The sequence below is a fragment of the Anolis sagrei genome, chromosome 5 (genome assembly GCF_037176765.1).
Source record: "Anolis sagrei isolate rAnoSag1 chromosome 5, rAnoSag1.mat, whole genome shotgun sequence".
Lineage (NCBI taxonomy): Eukaryota > Metazoa > Chordata > Lepidosauria > Squamata > Dactyloidae > Anolis > Anolis sagrei.
In genome coordinates, this window is record NC_090025.1 from 31,574,431 (window position 1) to 31,592,386 (window position 17,956).

General features: G+C 46.5%; 1 protein-coding gene across 5 annotated transcripts in view; it reads right to left on the reverse strand.

Moving 5' to 3' along the window:
- PITX2 (paired like homeodomain 2) overlaps nucleotides 1–17,956 on the reverse strand; it is an 86,824-nt gene that overhangs the window by 14,218 nt on the left and 54,650 nt on the right. For 4 of the 5 annotated variants that reach the window (XM_060779085.2, XM_060779086.2, XM_060779084.2 and 1 more), the window contains one exon: nucleotides 2,571–2,776. In XM_060779085.2, the coding sequence (XP_060635068.1) occupies nucleotides 2,571–2,776 (206 nt within the window). Of the gene's footprint in view, nucleotides 1–2,570; nucleotides 2,777–6,958; nucleotides 7,611–17,956 lie in introns of those variants that run through there. The other variant, XM_060779083.2, reaches the window with a different exon arrangement.

Here is a 17,956-nt window from a genome sequence, read left to right on the forward strand (position 1 = left end):
GTGCCCTTTGGCAGAGAAGGGAAAAGGGCTTCGAAAACCACAACACCCAAGAGTCCACAACATTGAGCCATGGCAGTTCAAGTGGCGTCAAACTGCATTCATGGTTTCGTGTAAATGCAACCAACATTAAAGGAGCCCCCGGGTGCGCAATGGGTTAAACTCTTGTGCTTACCTACAGATCAGCGGTTCAAATCTGGGAGAGCGGGTTGAGCTCCCTCTGTCAGCTCTAGCTCCCGGAGTGCCCGGTGGTGCAATGGGTTAAACCCTTGTTCTACGAGGACTGCTGATCTACAAGTCAGCGGTTCGAATCCGGGGAGAGCGGGTTGAGCTCCCTCTGTCAGCTCCAGCTCCCCATGCGGGGACATGAGAGAAGCCTCCCACAGGATGGTAAAACATCAAAACACCCTGGGCAACGTCCTTGCAGACGGCCAATTCTCTCACACCAGAAGCGACTTGCAGTTTCTCATGTCCCAGAAAAAAAAATCCCCCATGAGGATAAAACTTGCAACCCAACAAGCAGCCAACCTGCGGGCCTTCCTAGTCGTATTTTACATGCTCTTTGTGGGGGCGCCCCACTCCTTTCCATGGATTTCCTTCCACCTCCGTGCTGCCATTTTGGTCCCTCTCCTTTCCTCCTCGGAATCGCACGATCCTCGTGCCTTTGGACTCCTTGGATGGAGCCATAAATCTCAGGAGAGAAAGGGGCGGGGAGAAGAAAGCCACCCGCGTGGAGGTGAAACCCGAGAGAAAGAGAGAAAGAAAGAGAAGGGCTGGATTGTTGTAGGTCTTTTCGGGCTATATGGCCATGTTTTAGAGGTATTCTCTCTTAACGTTTCGCCTGCATCTATGGCGAACATCCTCAAAGGTTGTGATGTCTGAGAATGCCTGATTTTGCACTCGTTTGAACTGCACCGAACTACATTGTATGGTTCTGCACTCACCATATAATGGAGTTCAAACTTAGCCTAGAACCAGGTAAGAACCGGTGTTGTAATGGGTTAAACCCTTGTGCCGGCAGGACTGCTGACCAACAGGTCAGAGGTTCGAATCTGGGGAGAGCGAGTTGAGCTCCCTCTGTCAGCTCCAGCTCCCCATGCGGGACATGAGAGAAGCCTTTCACAAGGGTGGTAAAACATCAAAACATCCAGGCGTCCCCTGGGCAACATCCTTGCAGACAGCCAATTTTCTCACAATTTGTTTCATAAAGATCAAGTAGAAAGAACATATTTTGTAGAAAAACAAAAATAACTTTCTGGCCTTGCATCGCACATTTTAGTGCAAAAAATTCAGAGAGAGTTGGCAGACGGCCAATTCTCTCACACCAGAAGCGACTTGCTGTTTCTCAAGTCTTTCCTGACACGAAAAAAGCTAAGAAGGGAGAAGGAAGAAAAGAAGGGAGTGATGAGAATGGCAAGGAAAGGCACCTGGGTCTCTCCAGTCCCTGCCTTGTGTGCATCTACACTGTAGAATGGGTGCAGTTTGACCCCGTTTTAACTGCCTTAGGTCCACATGCTACGGCATCCTGGACTTTGGAACTGGTCACTTTTGGGCAGAGAAGGCGAAAGTCTTGTCGAAGACTTTCATGGCTGGAATCACTACGTTGTTGTAGGTTCTTGCGGGCTATATGGCCATGTTCTAGAGGCATTCCCTCCTGACGTTTCGCCTGCATCTATGGCAAGCATTCTCAGAGGTTGTGAGGAGGGGATACCTCTAGAACATGGAAATATAGCCCGAAAAAACCTACTGGTCATATAGAGTTCATACTTAGGCTAGAACCAGCTAAGAACCGGTGTTCTAATGGGTTAAACCCTTGTGCCGGCAGGACTACTGACCAAGAGGTCAGAGGTTCGAATCCGGGGAGAGCGGGTTGAGCTCCCTCTGTCAGCTCCAGCTCCCCATGCGGGACATGAGAGAAGCCTTTCACAAGGGTGGTAAAACATCCAGGCGTCCCCTGGGCAACGTCCTTGCAGACGGCCAATTCTCTCACACCAGAAGAGACTTACAGTTTCTCAAGTCTCTCCTGACACGAAAAAAAAAGCTAAGAAGGGAGAGGGAAGAAAAGAAGGGAGTGTGGAGAATGGCAAAGGAAGGCCACCGGGTCTCTCCAGTCCCTGCCTTGTGTGCAATTACACAGTAGAATGGGTGCAGTTTGACACCGTTTTAACTGCTATGGTTACATCCTGGATTTTGGAACTGGTCACTTTTTGGCAGAGAAGGTTAAAGTCCTTGTAAAACCAAAATCCGCAGGATGCCACAGCATTGAGCCGAGGCGGTTCGAGCTGGGTCAAACTGCATTCATTCTGCCTCCCTGAAAACTATGCCCGGCGGAGGCCATCCATCATCTTCTTCAGGCTTGGCAAGGCGCAAAACGAAACTCCCTCTGGCGAAGGAAACTCCCTCTCCTCCCCCGAGCTTGGCTTGGCTTGCCCCCCATCTACACTGGCCAATTGTTGCAGCTCGGCTTCAAGCTACAGCGGCTGGGCAACACAATCCAGAGAAAGAAAGCCCAGCCTCAGTGCTAAGTGTTTCCTTTGTCATCGTGCAGTGGGTGAAGGGGAATCCTTCCTTACCCGGACTCGGGCCTCGGTGAGGTTGGTCCAGACGGCGATCTCCTCCCGCGTCGACATGTCCGGGTAGCGGTTCCTCTGGAAAGTGGCCTCCAGCTCCTGGAGCTGCTGGCTGGTGAAGTGCGTCCGCTGCCGCCGCTGCCGCTTCTTCTTGGACGGATCCTCCGCGCCCGGCTCCTCATTCTTGCTCGGCTGGCTCTTGTCTTTCTCTGCAAAGCGCGGGAGAGACAAAGGAAGGAAGGGAGAGAGGAAGAGAGAGAGAGATAGGAGAGAGTCAAACAGACGATCGGGAGGCGGGAAGGAGCTTCAACCCCGAGGAAGAAGAGGAGGAGGAGCGAAGAGAAGCCGAGCCAAGGATCGGCCCCAACCCGACGCCGGGCTCCACGCTTCCCAGTCCACGCCCGGCGCCATGAGCCACGCCGCGGAAAAGCCCAACTGCGCTCCGAAAATCAGGATCCTATACTAGAGAATGAATCCACTTTAAATCCCCTTGCAGAATTCTGGGGTTTGTAGTTTAGTGCGGCTGTTAAAGGCTCCTCCCTAAACTACAAATCCCAGAATTCTGCAGGAGGCAGAAATCGGATTGAAAGTGGATTCATTCTCTAGTTTGAGGCTGGATCGACGCTTCCATAAAACACAGTTTCGATCTGTATCAGCCTTCTTGAACCTATAGTGTGACCCAAAGGTAAACAAGCCTGGATCAGGGTAGGGCATGATTTAATACTGTTCACCATCTACGTTTCATGCTATTTCAAACAGAAACAGAAAATCCTGAAACCTGTTTGAGGCCCGGATGGTGATCACACAAACCACAGAGCACTGATGCGCATTTCCTGCGCGTTTCTTGGAGTTTCTTGTGCGGTCAGCACACTTTGAAGCGAGCTCCGAACTGCATTAAATGGTCCCCGCAGATGGACCTGACCCCCCCCCCCTTAAGCTGATTTAAGAGTAAACACACACATTGAAACCGAGGAGGTTCGCTTCACATTAAAATATTGTTTTCGTTTTTAAAGTAAGAGGAGGTAAGGTCCACCCAAAGGCTCCCATTGTATCCTTGCAAAGGATGTTCCTGTTTTGTTTTGAGATGGTTTAGGATCTTTATAAGTACACACACAAAGAGAGGAAGCGCTGTTATTGAAAGGTAAGGAATAAATATACTATTTATTTCAGTTTCAGGAGGAAAGCAGAACCCGAAAGCACCCAGGAAAGACTGGCCAGAAGAAAGGTATGCAGGGATGAGTTTAGTACAGAATTAAGGCACTTTCATGTCTATCCTGCAGTGCAATTGAATCTTGGGATTTGTAGTTTGGTAAGCGACCAGCACTCTTTGGCAGAGGAGGCTAAAGACCAACAAAGCCACACGATTCTATATACAGTTAAAGTGATGCAAATAACGTTAATACTACAGTGTAGATGCACCCTTTTCCTATGGTGTACACTTCCTTTGGAGAGGTGCGCCCCAAAGTGGGCGCATATCTCCAATATCCAGGTAGTCTTCTTTAGGTTGTAGAAATCCCCCTGAAAATCCAGTTTAAACATGGATTTTAAATAGCAGGCCCAGGATTTTATTTTTATCCTGATCTTTCAAAAGGTATCTCAAAACTTGAACATTAGATAATATTACAGGCGACTGTGGCAGAGATTCAGGATTGTCCAGATACGCACCAAACCTAAATTGTATATTTTTATTGCACTGAAATATATGTCTCTGGCATTTGTTTTGTTTGACAGGCACAACTCCATACTGTCACACTACAGAGACTTTGCAAGTGGTATGAGTTCTACTCACACCTGCCTTGCTTGAGAAAAGCACTAGCAGGTATTATTTTTCATTCAGTTACTCGAAAATAAATAACCCTGACGTCAATACATCAGTTTGCTCTTAAATAAAAATACAGATTTATGCACTCTTATTTTTTTAGAAGGGACTTGAGAAACTGCAAGTCGCTTCTAGTGTGAGAGCATTGGCCGTCTTCAGGGACGTTGCCCAGGGGATGTTTTACCATCCTATGAGTGGCTTCCCTCATGTCCCCGCATGGGAAGCTGGAGCTGACAGACTAGAGCTCACCCCGTCTTCCGCATAACATGTGCACTCAATGAGATCCACATATTATCTACTTAAGGAGGGATGAAACTCCATTGCGCTTACGAGGTGCCACCTCAAAGTGTTTATACTGATATTACATCTGACTCCATCTCCATTTACTATTTTCAGGGGCATTAGATCACTTCATTGGTGATGATCTCCCATCCGAGTACTACCCAATGGTTGACCTTGCTTAGCTTTCAATATAAGAGGGATCTGGTGCCTTTAGGTCTGCTAGCATATGCTAGGATTTAGTTTGATTTCTGGCTGCTCTATCTCTGTATCAGCCCAAAAGGGACATATTTAGGTATGAAAGAAACTTGTCATAATAATAATTTCAGCCCACACTTTCAGTGAAAGCGTTTGCTCAAATGAGAGACCCACTGAGTACAAAGGAATATCTCTAGCCAAGTATAGGACTGTTTAAAACTCCAACCAGAGTGTGGATTGAAATCAATGCAAAGCTGAACCTAGCCAGGATAGCTTGGGAAAAAAGCCTCACTCAAACTACACCCCAATAAGAGTACCTGAAATGAACCACCAGCTATATCGATCCGAAGAAATACGTCCCACTGACTCGAGTGGGACGTGCTTCCGAATAGCACTATGTGATTTCACAGCCTAGTTCTGAAATACCTTTTTACTCGGAAGTAAACCCCACTGTGCCCCGGGTTTACTGGTCTGAAAATGAGGCATAATATAGTTTCTTGGACACCTATGAAGTTCAAGGCCTTGAAACCCAGTTCACTTCAACCTCACTGTCTCAGGATGATAGAGTGCTCTGAACTTAACATGGCGGATGTACTATTAGATAGTTACCTATATTGTCTCCAGATTCCAAAACCTGGCTAAAAAGGAGGAGGGAGTGATTTGTACTGCGACTGTTTCACCCTTGCAGGGTGCATCTACACAGTAGAATGATGGGAGTTTGACACCACTTTCACTGCCATGGCTCAATGCTCTGGTAACCAGGGCAGTTGAAGTTTGATGAGACACCAGCTCTCTTTGGCAGGGAGGCTGGAGTCCTTGTAAAACCACAACCTCTAGGATTCCATAGCACTGACCCATAGCAGTTGAAGTGCTGTCAAAACAGCAATCCTTCTACCGTGTAGATGCACCCATGAAGGACAAGGTCTTCTTTCTATTGCCCCTTCCTACACCTCAAGCAACCCCACATCCACAAATGTGACCACAACCTGCTGAATAATAATAATAATAATAATAATAATAATAAGATACATAACACGATTAGTACACATCAAAAAAGATTACTATGCTGGCTTTTGTATTGGCTCACACATCAGACACTTCCCAAGTGTCTAGGACTCTGTGATATATGGCGATAGAATAATGCGTAGGGTAGCCTTTTGCAGGTGACAGATGGTAATTTTGTCAGCGCCATTGTTTTTAAGTGCAGACCAAGGTCTTTAAGCACTGCACCCAGTGTGCCGATGACCACTGGGACCACCATTACTGGCTTGAGCCAGAGTCTTTACAATTCAATCTTTAAATCCTTATTATTATTATTATTATTATTCCCAAAGGAGGGTCAAAAAGGCTCACAGCAGGTATGGGCAAACTTCAGCTCTCCAGGTGTTTTGGACTTCAATTTCCACAATTGTGGGACTTGAAGTCAGAAAACCTGGAGGGCCGAAGTTTGCCCATGTTTGCCTTAAGAGACTCCTTCCCTCAGCTTGTTTTTTCTTCTTTCTCCGTCCTTCTGTCCTTCTGTCTTCTGTCCTCCTTTCTCTGTCCCTCTATCCTTTTTTCTGTCTCCTTTCTCTGTCCCCCTTCTCTTTTTCTCTCCCTTTCTGTCAATCTTGCTTTTCCTTCTCTTTTCTTCCCTCGACTTTCTCTTCTCACTTCTCTGTCGCCTCTTGAAAAAAAGGAGAATTATCGGGATCCCATAACCTGTTAAATAGTCTCAAACTGCATTCATTCTACAGTGTAGATGCACCCAGGACCCACCCGTGGCACCTGAACCACTGGGAGAAAGGCGCAGGATTGGGACCAGGCGTTGGCTTTGGGAAGGAAAGAAGGAATAAAGGAAGGAATCAAGGAAGGAGGGAAGGAAGGAAGGAATAAAAGAAGGAAGGAATTAAGGAAGGAAGGAATTAAGGAAGGAAGGAAAAAAGGAAGGAGGGAAGGAAGGAAGGAGGGAAGGAAGGAGGGAGGGAGGGAGGGAAGGAAGGAAGGAAGGAAGGAAGGAAGGAAGGAAGGAAGGAAGGAAGGAAGGAAGGAAGGAAGGAAGGAAGGAAGGAAAGCAAGTTCCCTGCTGCCTGCCTTTCGGGCGGATGCGCCTTACCTGCGGCCTCGGGGCTGGAGGTGTCGGAGATGGTGTGCACCTCCAGCCGGTGGTGTTTGCCGGACTCCAAGGCAGAGCGCGGCTGCCCCGGGGCCAGGGAGGAAGCCATGACCAGGGCCGGGTGGTGGTGATGGCAGGAGGAAGAGGACGAGGAGGAGGAAGAGGAGGACGAGGAGGAGGACGGGGAGGGCGCGCAGAGCTTGCTCCCGGCTCCCAGGCGCTCCAGGCTCAGCGGCTCTTTGAGGCAGTTCATCGGCGACGCAGCCACCCCCGAAACTGTCGGGGCTCTTGGCGAAGAAACCCAGGAGAAGGCGCCTCGGCGGAGAAGCCCCTGCTCTGTTTGCGGGGCTCAGTCCTCTCGGAGCCGGGCGGCAAAGCCAGCTCCTCGCTCTCCCCCCATACAGTCCCACGGCAAGGGGCTGCCCAGCATGAGCCTCCGCGGCGCCCAAGAAGCCGTGCCAGGCGAAGAAGGAAGCCCCTCTCCTCCGTCCGCGACCATGGGCGGTGTCCCAAAGGGGCCCGGAAGCAGGGCGGCCTCGAGTAGATCCAAGCAGGCAAAGCAGCCCCTTCTCCTCAACAGCGGCGTCTCCTCCCAACCCAGGCGGCTCTCTGGTCCAACAATTCAGCAATAAGTGCAGCCTCCGCTTCGCAATGATATCCCCCGGCCCCCGCCGCTCTGCCCTCCCCCCTGCCCTCCCCCGCCTCCCCGGCGCCCCGCCCAGGCCCTGAGTGGCGTGGAGGGCGGCCAATCGGGAGGCGCGATGTCCACCCCGAGAGAGAAGCAGCCCAGCCTATCGGGGCCGGGCAGGGCGGGGCTACGGCGAACGCCTTTTCTCAATCTCTCTCTCACTTCATTTTCTTTCCTTCCTCGGCTGAGTCGGGTCTGGCTAATCTTTGAAACCGTGCTCTCGAAGGGACGGCGGGGAAAGCAACCAGAAATGCGCGGAAATTAGTCTTGGGTGCATCTATCCCAGGCATGGGCAAATTTCGGCCTTCCAGGTGTTTTGGACTTCAACTCCCACCATTCCTAACAGCCGGTAAACTGTCTGGGATTTCTGGGAGATGAAAACATTTGGAAGGCCGAAGTTTGCACATCCCTGATCTACACTGTCGAAGGAATGCGGTTTGACACCACTTTAGATAACTCAATGCTATGGGATCCTGGGAATTGTAGTTTTGCAAGGTCTATCTATAGTCTTCTCTGGTAAAGAGAAGATAAAGTACCTGTTGACCCGACAAACTACAGACTCCAGGATACTATAGTATTGAATTCAAGTTGTTTCAAACTGCTTTAATTCCACAGTGTAGATGCAGCTATGGAATCCAGGAACTAGTGAAACGCATGGTGAGATGTTAGCACTAGGGCAGAGAAGGCTATAGAGAAAGCATGGGCAAACTTCGGCCCTCCGGGTGTTTAGGACTCCCACCATTCCTAACAGCCTCAGTCCCCTTCCTTTTCCCCCTCAGAAAAAGAAATGGCCTGAGGAATGGTGGGAGTTGGAGTCCAAAACACCCGGAGGGCCGAAGTTTGCCCATGCCTGCTGTAGCGCTTGTAAAACTGCAATTCCCAGCATCCCATTTCACTTTGCCACGGCAGTTAAAGTGGGGCCAAACTGCATTCATTCGGTAGTGTAGAATCATTCTTGCTTTTTCTATTGAATGCATTGAATATTGGCTTTATGGAGAGGATAAGGATGTGCCCTCTCCCTTCAAAGTTCTGTTATCCCTCCATGAAACACAAAATAAATGTCACAAAAACACTCCTACACTCCGTTTTGTGCTATCTATATATACACATATGTACATACACACACACACACATGGAAGAGAGGGGTGTTGGAGTAGAAATGTTTGCTGTCACCTCTGAAATTTTCCTTTAAAGGCTGAATACAAATCATATTTCAAGGCGAAAATGTTTTTAGATCCGCAAAGCTAAAAGGAAAGAAACTTTAAATGGAGTCTCACTAGTTCCTGGATTCCATAGCTGCATCTACACCGTGGAATTAATGCAGTTTGAAATAGCTTGGACTCAATGCTATGGTATCCCGGGGTGGGGGGAAGACTCTTACCTAACTCCACATTTATTTTTTGAATTGCTCCTAATTTAGAGGAAAATGTGGGAAAAAATGTGCACAGTGGTTTCATCCACGCAAATTTGCTTCTATATATTTAATTTTCATTAAATATATAGATAAGTAAGTAGATAGACAGACAGATAGACAGAGGACTAGAAAATTACACATGCTCCGATTTGCCCCCTTTTAGCTATAGCTTTCCAACCATTTTTCTGTATGACATTAGACCTCCTAAACCTTGGAAGCTCAATCCTACTGAAATGGGAAATATTCCCTTCCGAAAAATGATGAAGAACACCCAACTGATTGCCAGGTCATTTTTCACTTTTGAGTCAAACACATTCCAAAATTAACTCCTCGTCCACTATGATTAATTCTCCGTGTTCTAATATTGTGATTTTATATGGTCTGGTGTGTTTATTTAATATTTTTTATCGTATGTTATTTTATTTTTATATTTTATTGTTGTACTCTTATGTGGTACACTGGCATTGTTGCACTGCTGGGCTTGGCCTCATATAAGCCGCCCCGAGTCCCCTTGGGGAGATGGTGGCGAGGTAATAATAATAATAATAATAATAATAATAATAATAATAGGTTTGTTGTAGGTTTTTTCGGGCTATATGGCCATGTTCTAGAGGCATTTTCTCCTGACGTTTCGCCTGCATCTATGGCAAGCATAGATGCATGAGGTTCTTGTGGGTTTTTTCGGGCTACCGGGCCATGTTCTAGAGGCATTTCTCCTGACGTTTCGCCTGCATCTATGGCAAGCATCCTCAGGACCTCACTACCTCTGAGGATGCTTGCCATAGATGCAGGCGAAACGTCAGGAGAAATGCCTCTAGAACATGGCCCTGTAGCCCGAAAAAATCCACAAGAATCTAGTGATTCCAGCCATGAAAGCCTTCGACAATACATAGATGCAATGCATGCTTGCCATAGATGCAGGCGAAACGTCAGGAGAAAATACCTCTAGAACATAGCCCGAAAAAACCTACAACAACCCAGTGATTCCGGCCATGAAAGCCTTCGACAATACAATAATAATAATAATAATAATAATAATAGGAGGCAACAGGCCTCCTACAATCTCAACCTCTTTGTTTTCAAGCACCCCAAAAGGTGGCATAAACGTTACCTTCTTGGACCTAACCTACAAGTTTTGGTAATTCTAGTCAGTAAAGACAGAGAAGAGGAAAAATCTGTACAAATAAACCCAAACATTGTGCTTATCTTCGCTCAATGAGGTCCTGCTAGCTTAGTGTCATTTCAGCCGTCTTGATAGAGCCATTCCCATTCAAATAAAACCCCAGTTTTTTGTGTATGTGTGTCTCGGATATGGAAAATCATATTCCCCCTCCAAGTCACCAAGACAAAACCGGGCTCGATGGGAGTGAGTAAACACAACCATCTTCCGGATGAGTCCCCGGCGAGCAGGGCTGTCATTCCATATCTAATATTTCTTTCAGTAGCGTCTTGTCTACACGGCGATTTGTGAGGCTTCTTGAGTTTTCCTTTGGAAGGACTGGTGTTCTGTTACAAACCTGAGACGGAGCGAAAATAGAAGCGGCTGCTGAGTTTTCCTAGCAAGCTTTCCGACCGAGAGTCAGAAGGAGAGGCGATTGGACCGAGAACGGAGAGGAAAACCTATCCTTTTAAACTGAATACGTCCTTCAAGCGAAGAATCCAATCCGATCCAATGGATTTTGCCAATTTTCATGTAATTGCCAAATTGTTCTGCCGCCCTCCTACACATCTAGCCTTTGGAAATTGAGACTGGACTTATAAAGCCCTTTGAACTGCATTATATAGCCAGTGTAGATCCATATCATGCAGTTTAATAGGCATTATATGACAATGATCCAGCCTAATGCCCTTAAAAAAACATCAATTTTCAAAATTCCTCGTCTTTTTACAATCCAGAATAATAACCCCATAATGACAACCCTATATCAAGGCAGAAAATCCCGCAATATCTTCTTTGAACTGGATTATCTGAGTCCACACTCAGATAATGTGGCATTTTCTGCATTTATATTCTGGGATATAGGGTTGTGTGGACGGGCCCCTAGATACCTCAAAACAGGCAACCTGCCACCCAAACATCACATTCTGCCTGATCTTGGAGGCTAAGCAGGGTCACCCCTGGTTCATATTTGGGAGGGAGACCGCCAACGAATACAGGATATTTGGGACTATTTTTTTCAGAGGAAATTACGACTAAACCTCATCCTCCAAATCCATGCCTTAAAAAAACACTATGAAATGTATGAAGTCGCCATAAATTGTGGGGGGAAAGGAAGGTGCACACAAAGGCTGGCTCCCTTTACCACGCAAGGTCGGTTCTGGTTAGTACTTGGATAAAAAACAGCCAAAGAATATCAAGTGCTTTCAGCTATATCTCAGAGGACAGGGACTGGCAAGCATCCCACTCCATTCATTGCCTTTGTGTGTGTGTGTGTGTGTGTCAAGAGCGACTTAAGAAACTGCAAGTAGCTTCTGGTGTGAGAGAATTGACCGTCTGTCGAATGCTTTCATGGGGTAGTGAGGTCACTCTGAGGATGCTTGCCATAGATGCAGGCGAAACGTCAGGAGAGAATGCCTCTAGAACATGGCCATATAGCCCGAAAAAACCTACAACAACCCAATTGACCGTCTACAAGGAGGTTGCCCAGGGGACGCTGGGATGTTTTACCATCCTATGGGAAGCTTCTTTCGTGTCCCACATGGGAAGCTGGAGCTAACAGACAGAAGCTCAACCCGCTCCCCGGATTCGATTGTGTTTAACCCATTGCGCCATCAAATAACACTCTATGAAAACCATGGGATTGCCATAAATTGGCGAGCAACTTGAAGGCTCTGTTTACGGAGTGGATATGCCCCTGTCTCAGTTTAATAAATCCGAGTATCAACACAAAAAGAGAGGAAATGCGGTATTACTGTTTTGGACTGGACTCACATACACAGACTATATGCATCCCGTCCAAATATGATGTGGGGCGAAAGCTATGCGATGTGGGACGAAAGCGGGTTACATACTCATGCTTTAATTGTGTTTCCTTTCGAGGTGGTTCAAGGAGGAAATCCACCTGAAATGGCCAGTATAGATGTGCCCTAAGACTCCTAGAGACTAGGGTTCGACTCACTTCTCAGCCCCGAAAAACTACTTTGTGTGTGTGTATGAGTGTGTCAGGAGCGACTTGAGAAAATGCAAGTCGCTTCTGGTGTGAGAGGATTGGCCGTCTGCAAGGACGTTGCCCAGGGGACGTCCGGATGAATTACCATCCCGTGGGAGGCTTCTCTCGTGTCCCCGCAAGCTAGCTCAGATGGGAGCTCACCCGTCTGGCGGATTCGAACCGGCAACCTTTAGGTCAGCAACCCAATCTTCAGGATGTTTGACCACCCTTGTGGGAGGCTTCTCTCATGCCCCACAAGCTAGAGCTAACAGATGGGAGCTCACCCGTCTGGCGGATTCGAACCGGCAACCTTTAGGTCAGCAACCCAACCTTCAGGGTGTTTGACCATCCTTGTGGGAGGCTTCACTCATGTCCCCGTAAGCTAGAGCTGACAGATGGGAGCTCACCCGTCTGGCGGATTTGAACTGGCAACCTTTAGGTCAGCAACCCAACCTTCAGGATGTTTTACCACCCTTGTGGGAGGCTTCTCTCATGTCCCCACATGGATGCCTTTGGGCAAATCACACTTTCTCAGCCTCAGAAGAGAATGATTAGTTACTCCTCTGCGAACCAATCCTACTTCTAAAATATTTGATCGGGTGGCCATAAATCGAAAGGACTTGAAGGCAGACAGGAGCAGGAAGGCTGGTGGCTCCTTAGAATGTAACTAGCCCGTGTTAATTGCTCTTCGGAATGCGCTCTGGAAGTCCCGGCGCGATGGATGCAAAGGCAATCTGCTGCGATCATAAATTATGGCCTGGGGTGGCCAAGGAGGCCCCCCTGCAAGGAAAGCCCACTCCCCACCGCCTTGTGTTTTCAGCCCCCGTCCTTGAGCTCTCCTTCTTCTCCCTTCCCATCTCGCCGATTTCCCGTTAAACTCGAGATATTATATTCGCAGGCTGTTGGTAAAGAAGGTCAAATTAATTTACATTCTCCTCATTATCCGGTGTTTAAATGACGTGGTTTATCCCTGAGATTTGGCGAAGGCTCTCTCTCTCTCTCTCTCTCTCTCTCTGTCTCCTCCACGGCAACTCCACGCCTTGGACCCCACAGCGTTTGGATGGAGACAATACTCTTACATTTGTAGTGGATTTTAATCTGATAAGACCCTAATTTGCTTAAGTCTTTTAAATAGGGGGTTTTAAACGATTCGAGCCCTTTTCTTATTGAATTTCCTCTAATTCCCCCAAGATCATAAAGTATATGTGTAAAGTAAATAGTTTCTCCCTCAACACCGGCAAGCGGGTGACCTATCGGTAAGTCAATAAGAATCCAGCGCCTTTCTGCGCAATTTGTTTACTAATCATATCCCGGTTTCTCCTTAACCTCCCGGGGCTAACTGGGGGGTTCACACTTCAGGCAAATCCCTCCAAGCCCCTCGGAATCAATGGGAGGCGCTCCAGGAGGAGATAGGCAGCCAATCCGGGCAGAGAAGGAAGCAGAAAGAGAGGACTGGAGAGCCCACCCCACAGCATACCTGAGATAGGTAGGGCGGAAAGGTCCCCTGTCTTACACTACGCCTGAGGTAGGAGGGAAGTGACCACCATCCTAGACCACACCTGAGAATAAGTAGGGTGGAAGGGTTCCCCCATCACCACACCTGAGATCGGTAGGGTGTAAATGTCGCCTGACACCACACCTGAGGTATGTAAGGTGGAACTGTCCCCCACCTTACCCACCTCAGGTAAATAGGGTAGAAGTGTGATCCCACACTACATCTGAGACAGGTAGGATGGAAATGCACTCAACCTACATCACACCCGAAGTAGGTCAAGAGTGGAAGGGTCCCTCTCTACACCACACCTGAAGTAGGTAGGGCAGAGGTGACCTCCACCCTACGCCACGGCTGAGATTGATAGGATGGAAGTACCTTTCCTTATACAACACCTGAGATAGGATAGACTTTTCCACCATCCCACAACACCTTAGAAAAGTAGGGTGGATAGGTCCCCCCTAGACCACACCTGAGATAGGTAAGGTTGAAGAATCCCTTCCCTACACCACACCTAAGATAGGCAGAGGGTTTTTTTAATGTTGAAAAACTGCAAGTCGCTTCTGGTGTGAGAGAATTGGCCGTCTGCAAGGAAGTTGCCCAGGGGAAGCTCGGATGTTTGACCATCCTGTGGGAGGTTTCTCTCATGTCCCTGTATGGGAAGCTGGAGCTAACAGACACTAGCTCAACCCACTCCCAAGAGTGTAATAAGTGCCACTCATCTGAGGCCACACCTGAGGTGTATAAGGTGGAACTGTCCCCCAGGTAAATAGGGTAGAAGTCTGACCTCACACTGCACCTGAAACAGGTAGGATGGAAATGCACCCACTCTACGTCACACCTGAAGTAGGTCAAGAGTGGACACCACACCGGAAGTAGGTAAGATAGAAGTGTCCTCCACCCTATACTACATATGACATAGGAGGAACTTGTCCACCATCCCACACCTGAGGTAGCCACACGACACCACACCTGAAGTAGGTAGGACAGAACTGTCCTCCACCTTATACCACATCTGACATTGGAGGAACTTGTCCACCATCCCACACCTGAGATAGCATGTAAGAAAAGCTGAAGGACATCTTAAAATGAAGGAAGGGGAAAGCAAAGGGTTGAGATGCTCTGGTGAAATCTCAAATCTACTAAAGGAGAAGAGAGCCAGCCTGATGCATTGCTAGACAAAGGGGCCATCTATCCTATTGTAGAATTAATGGAGTTTGACACCAATTTAACTGTCAATGCTCAATGCTATGGAATCCTGTGGTTTGTGATTTTACAAGATACCAAAGAATGCTGGTGATTCACCAAACTACAACTCTCAGGCTTCCATAGCATTCGGTTTTGTGGTGTCAAAACTGGATTAACACTACTGTGAAAATGCACGCCAAAACTCTGGTAGACCAAAACTGGAATCAGCCATGGACACAACCTGGATTACCTTCCACAAGTCACACTGTCAGCCTCAGAGGAAGGCCATGTCAACCCCTGCCCCTTCTTATCACATCTGGCCAGATAAACCCTGAGATGGGCCACTTAAGGGTCCCCACAACTTGAAAGCAATTCACACATAAGTCAGAAATTACTCCAGGGCAGCCCAATAAGAAGGGTAGACATAGTGGGATTTAAGCAGTCATGGAATCCTATTGATTCAATGGGACCAGCTCTAAGAAAACAGGATGATCCAAAGGTTAGTTCCAATTGGAGTCTAAGCTTGCGACCTACAGTTATGGAAATCCTATTGATTCTGTAGGGCCAGCTTTTGGGTTACTCTAGTCCTTTGAAGAGTGTTGTGAAAATTCAGCTAGTACAAAGGGCTCCAGCCAGATGCTAACTGGGGCAAGTTACAAGGCCCCTGCTACTCCCCTGTTGTTACAACAGCTCCACTGGCTGCCAATCTGTCTCCAGGCATAATTCAAAGTACTAGTGATGCTCTACAAAGTCCTTTATGGCTCAGGTCCCGGCTATTTGGCAGAACATATCTGACTTATGAGCTTGCCAGGTTGGAAAGAGGCTTCTCTCAGTCTCATCACCATCCTGGGAACACATGATAAGATTTTCTCTGTAGTTACCCTTAGATTTTGGAACTATCTTCCAAGGACAGGTGAGGCCCTTCCTTGATGTCCTTCTATTAATACCCAAAAAACCACATAATTCCATTTTATTATTTACTTTTTGTATGTTTTAGCTACATGGTTCTTTTAAAAACTGTTATCAGCCTGGACCCCCAGTTTTGAGAAAATGGTGGGATAAAAGTAAATGCAACAACAAATCTTGTCTAAAGGACAATGCAAGGTTTCATCCCAGAAGAAGTAGGACTTCCATTGAATGAACAGGGCTTCCAAAGGCAAGACTTATGAAAGTCCCATATGTAGTCTAAATGGGAGGGAAAGCATTGCTCATCTCCAGCTAAAATGAATGGCTGAACCATTGGATTGTATCTGTTGCTACCAGTTCTTTGGATTCGGATTAAGTAATCCGGATAACTACTCTCCTGCTTCTCCTAGTCACTAATAAGGAAACCTCTGATAGGTTCGCCATATAGCCTCATAAATTGGATGGACTTGAAGGCACTTGAAGACTGCTGCGTTGAGGTAAGGAGTCTTGTCTTTGAAGGGATCCTAACTATGATCCTGATTCCAGTACTTCCAAGGGTGCAATTATGTATGTATGTATTTATTTAATATTTTATACCCGCCCTCTCTCACCCCAAGGGAACTCAGAGCGGCTTGCAAGTTATATGCATATGTAATATATTATATTATTAGTGTTGGGTTTCATCCCTGGACTGCACAAGTCTCTTGTGTCATCAAGTTTCCAGACCTCAGTGATAAGCTAGGCAAAAGATAGGATTAGACTGAGGAATTCCTCCACTTCCCCACATTCCTATGCATGTTTCCCAAAAGTGTTTTGTCTTTACTCTTCCTCCTTGCCATTGTCTCCTCCCCTTTGATGAGGTAGCAATGGAATTCTGTGATGGAACTTCCTTTTTAAAGGTATTTTTATTACCCTGTGCTGGCTATGTGGTTTTTCCACCATCTCCCCACTCTCTTCTGCTTTTCTTTCTACCTATGAGAATGCACATTTTGCCTCTCTCTAGGCAAAATGTAGCTGCATGGACTTTTTAGCCCTTTACCTCTTTAGAAGGTGAGATTGAGTAAGCTAGTTAGCTCCAAGACCTTTTCTATCAAGGATGCATTTCTTTTACTTCAATAAACATTTTGAACCTAAAGTTCTGACTCTGCAAATCTTTGCCATCCTAAGATATAGAAGCTTATCCTAGCTAATCACATATAAATTTCTGCTGGGTTTGAAGTTTACTTCTGGTACTCTTCTATATTTATGGTGGAATTACTCCAACTGATGGTTATTTTTGTGCCCAACAGCTCAGATTCCCCAACAATTAGCATAGCACAATATTGGTATTATATATCACTATATTGTGCTTTACCATTACAATGCAATATTATTAGTAATATGTATTATATAATATATAATAAATCCTATATCATTATGTTATATTATATTATTATAATGCAATATCTATATAAATAAAAATGTAATATTCGTTTGTGGGATTAACATAATTCAAAAACTACTTGATTTGGACAGAATATACCTATCTGGCCAACGAGTGACCATCTCTCATAAAACACTGAAAAACACAGCAGAAGATACTTAAAAAGCCCCCAACCCCCCCAAAAAATACATTACAACGCATGCACAACACTACATATACACACAAAACACACACACACACATACACAAATATACACACACAAAGCACATACACAGACTGGGCCACAGCAAGGCGTGGCAGGGGAGAGCTAATAATATATAATATATAATATATAATATATAATATATAATATATAATATATAATATATAATATATAATATATAATATATAATATATAATATATAATATATAATATTTTGAATTATTATTAGTATTATATTGTATTACATTCAGGCATGTAGCGGGGGGGGGGGGGGGCTTCAGCCCCCCCCCCCCGAAATTTTCATGGTGGTTCGCGAAAAGGCCTTATTGGTGCATTATTTAAACTGTTATGTTTATTCATATCATGATCTGATCACCATACTCAATATATCCCATATGCATGGGGGTGTTGGGGTAATGATACAAAAGGTTTGCTAGGCTAGACCCTCTTTCACTCAGACTCAGCCCCCCCCCCAAAACTCAGCCCCCCCCCAAAACCCCCCCTGAAAAAAATTCAGCCCCCCCCCCCCCCCGAAA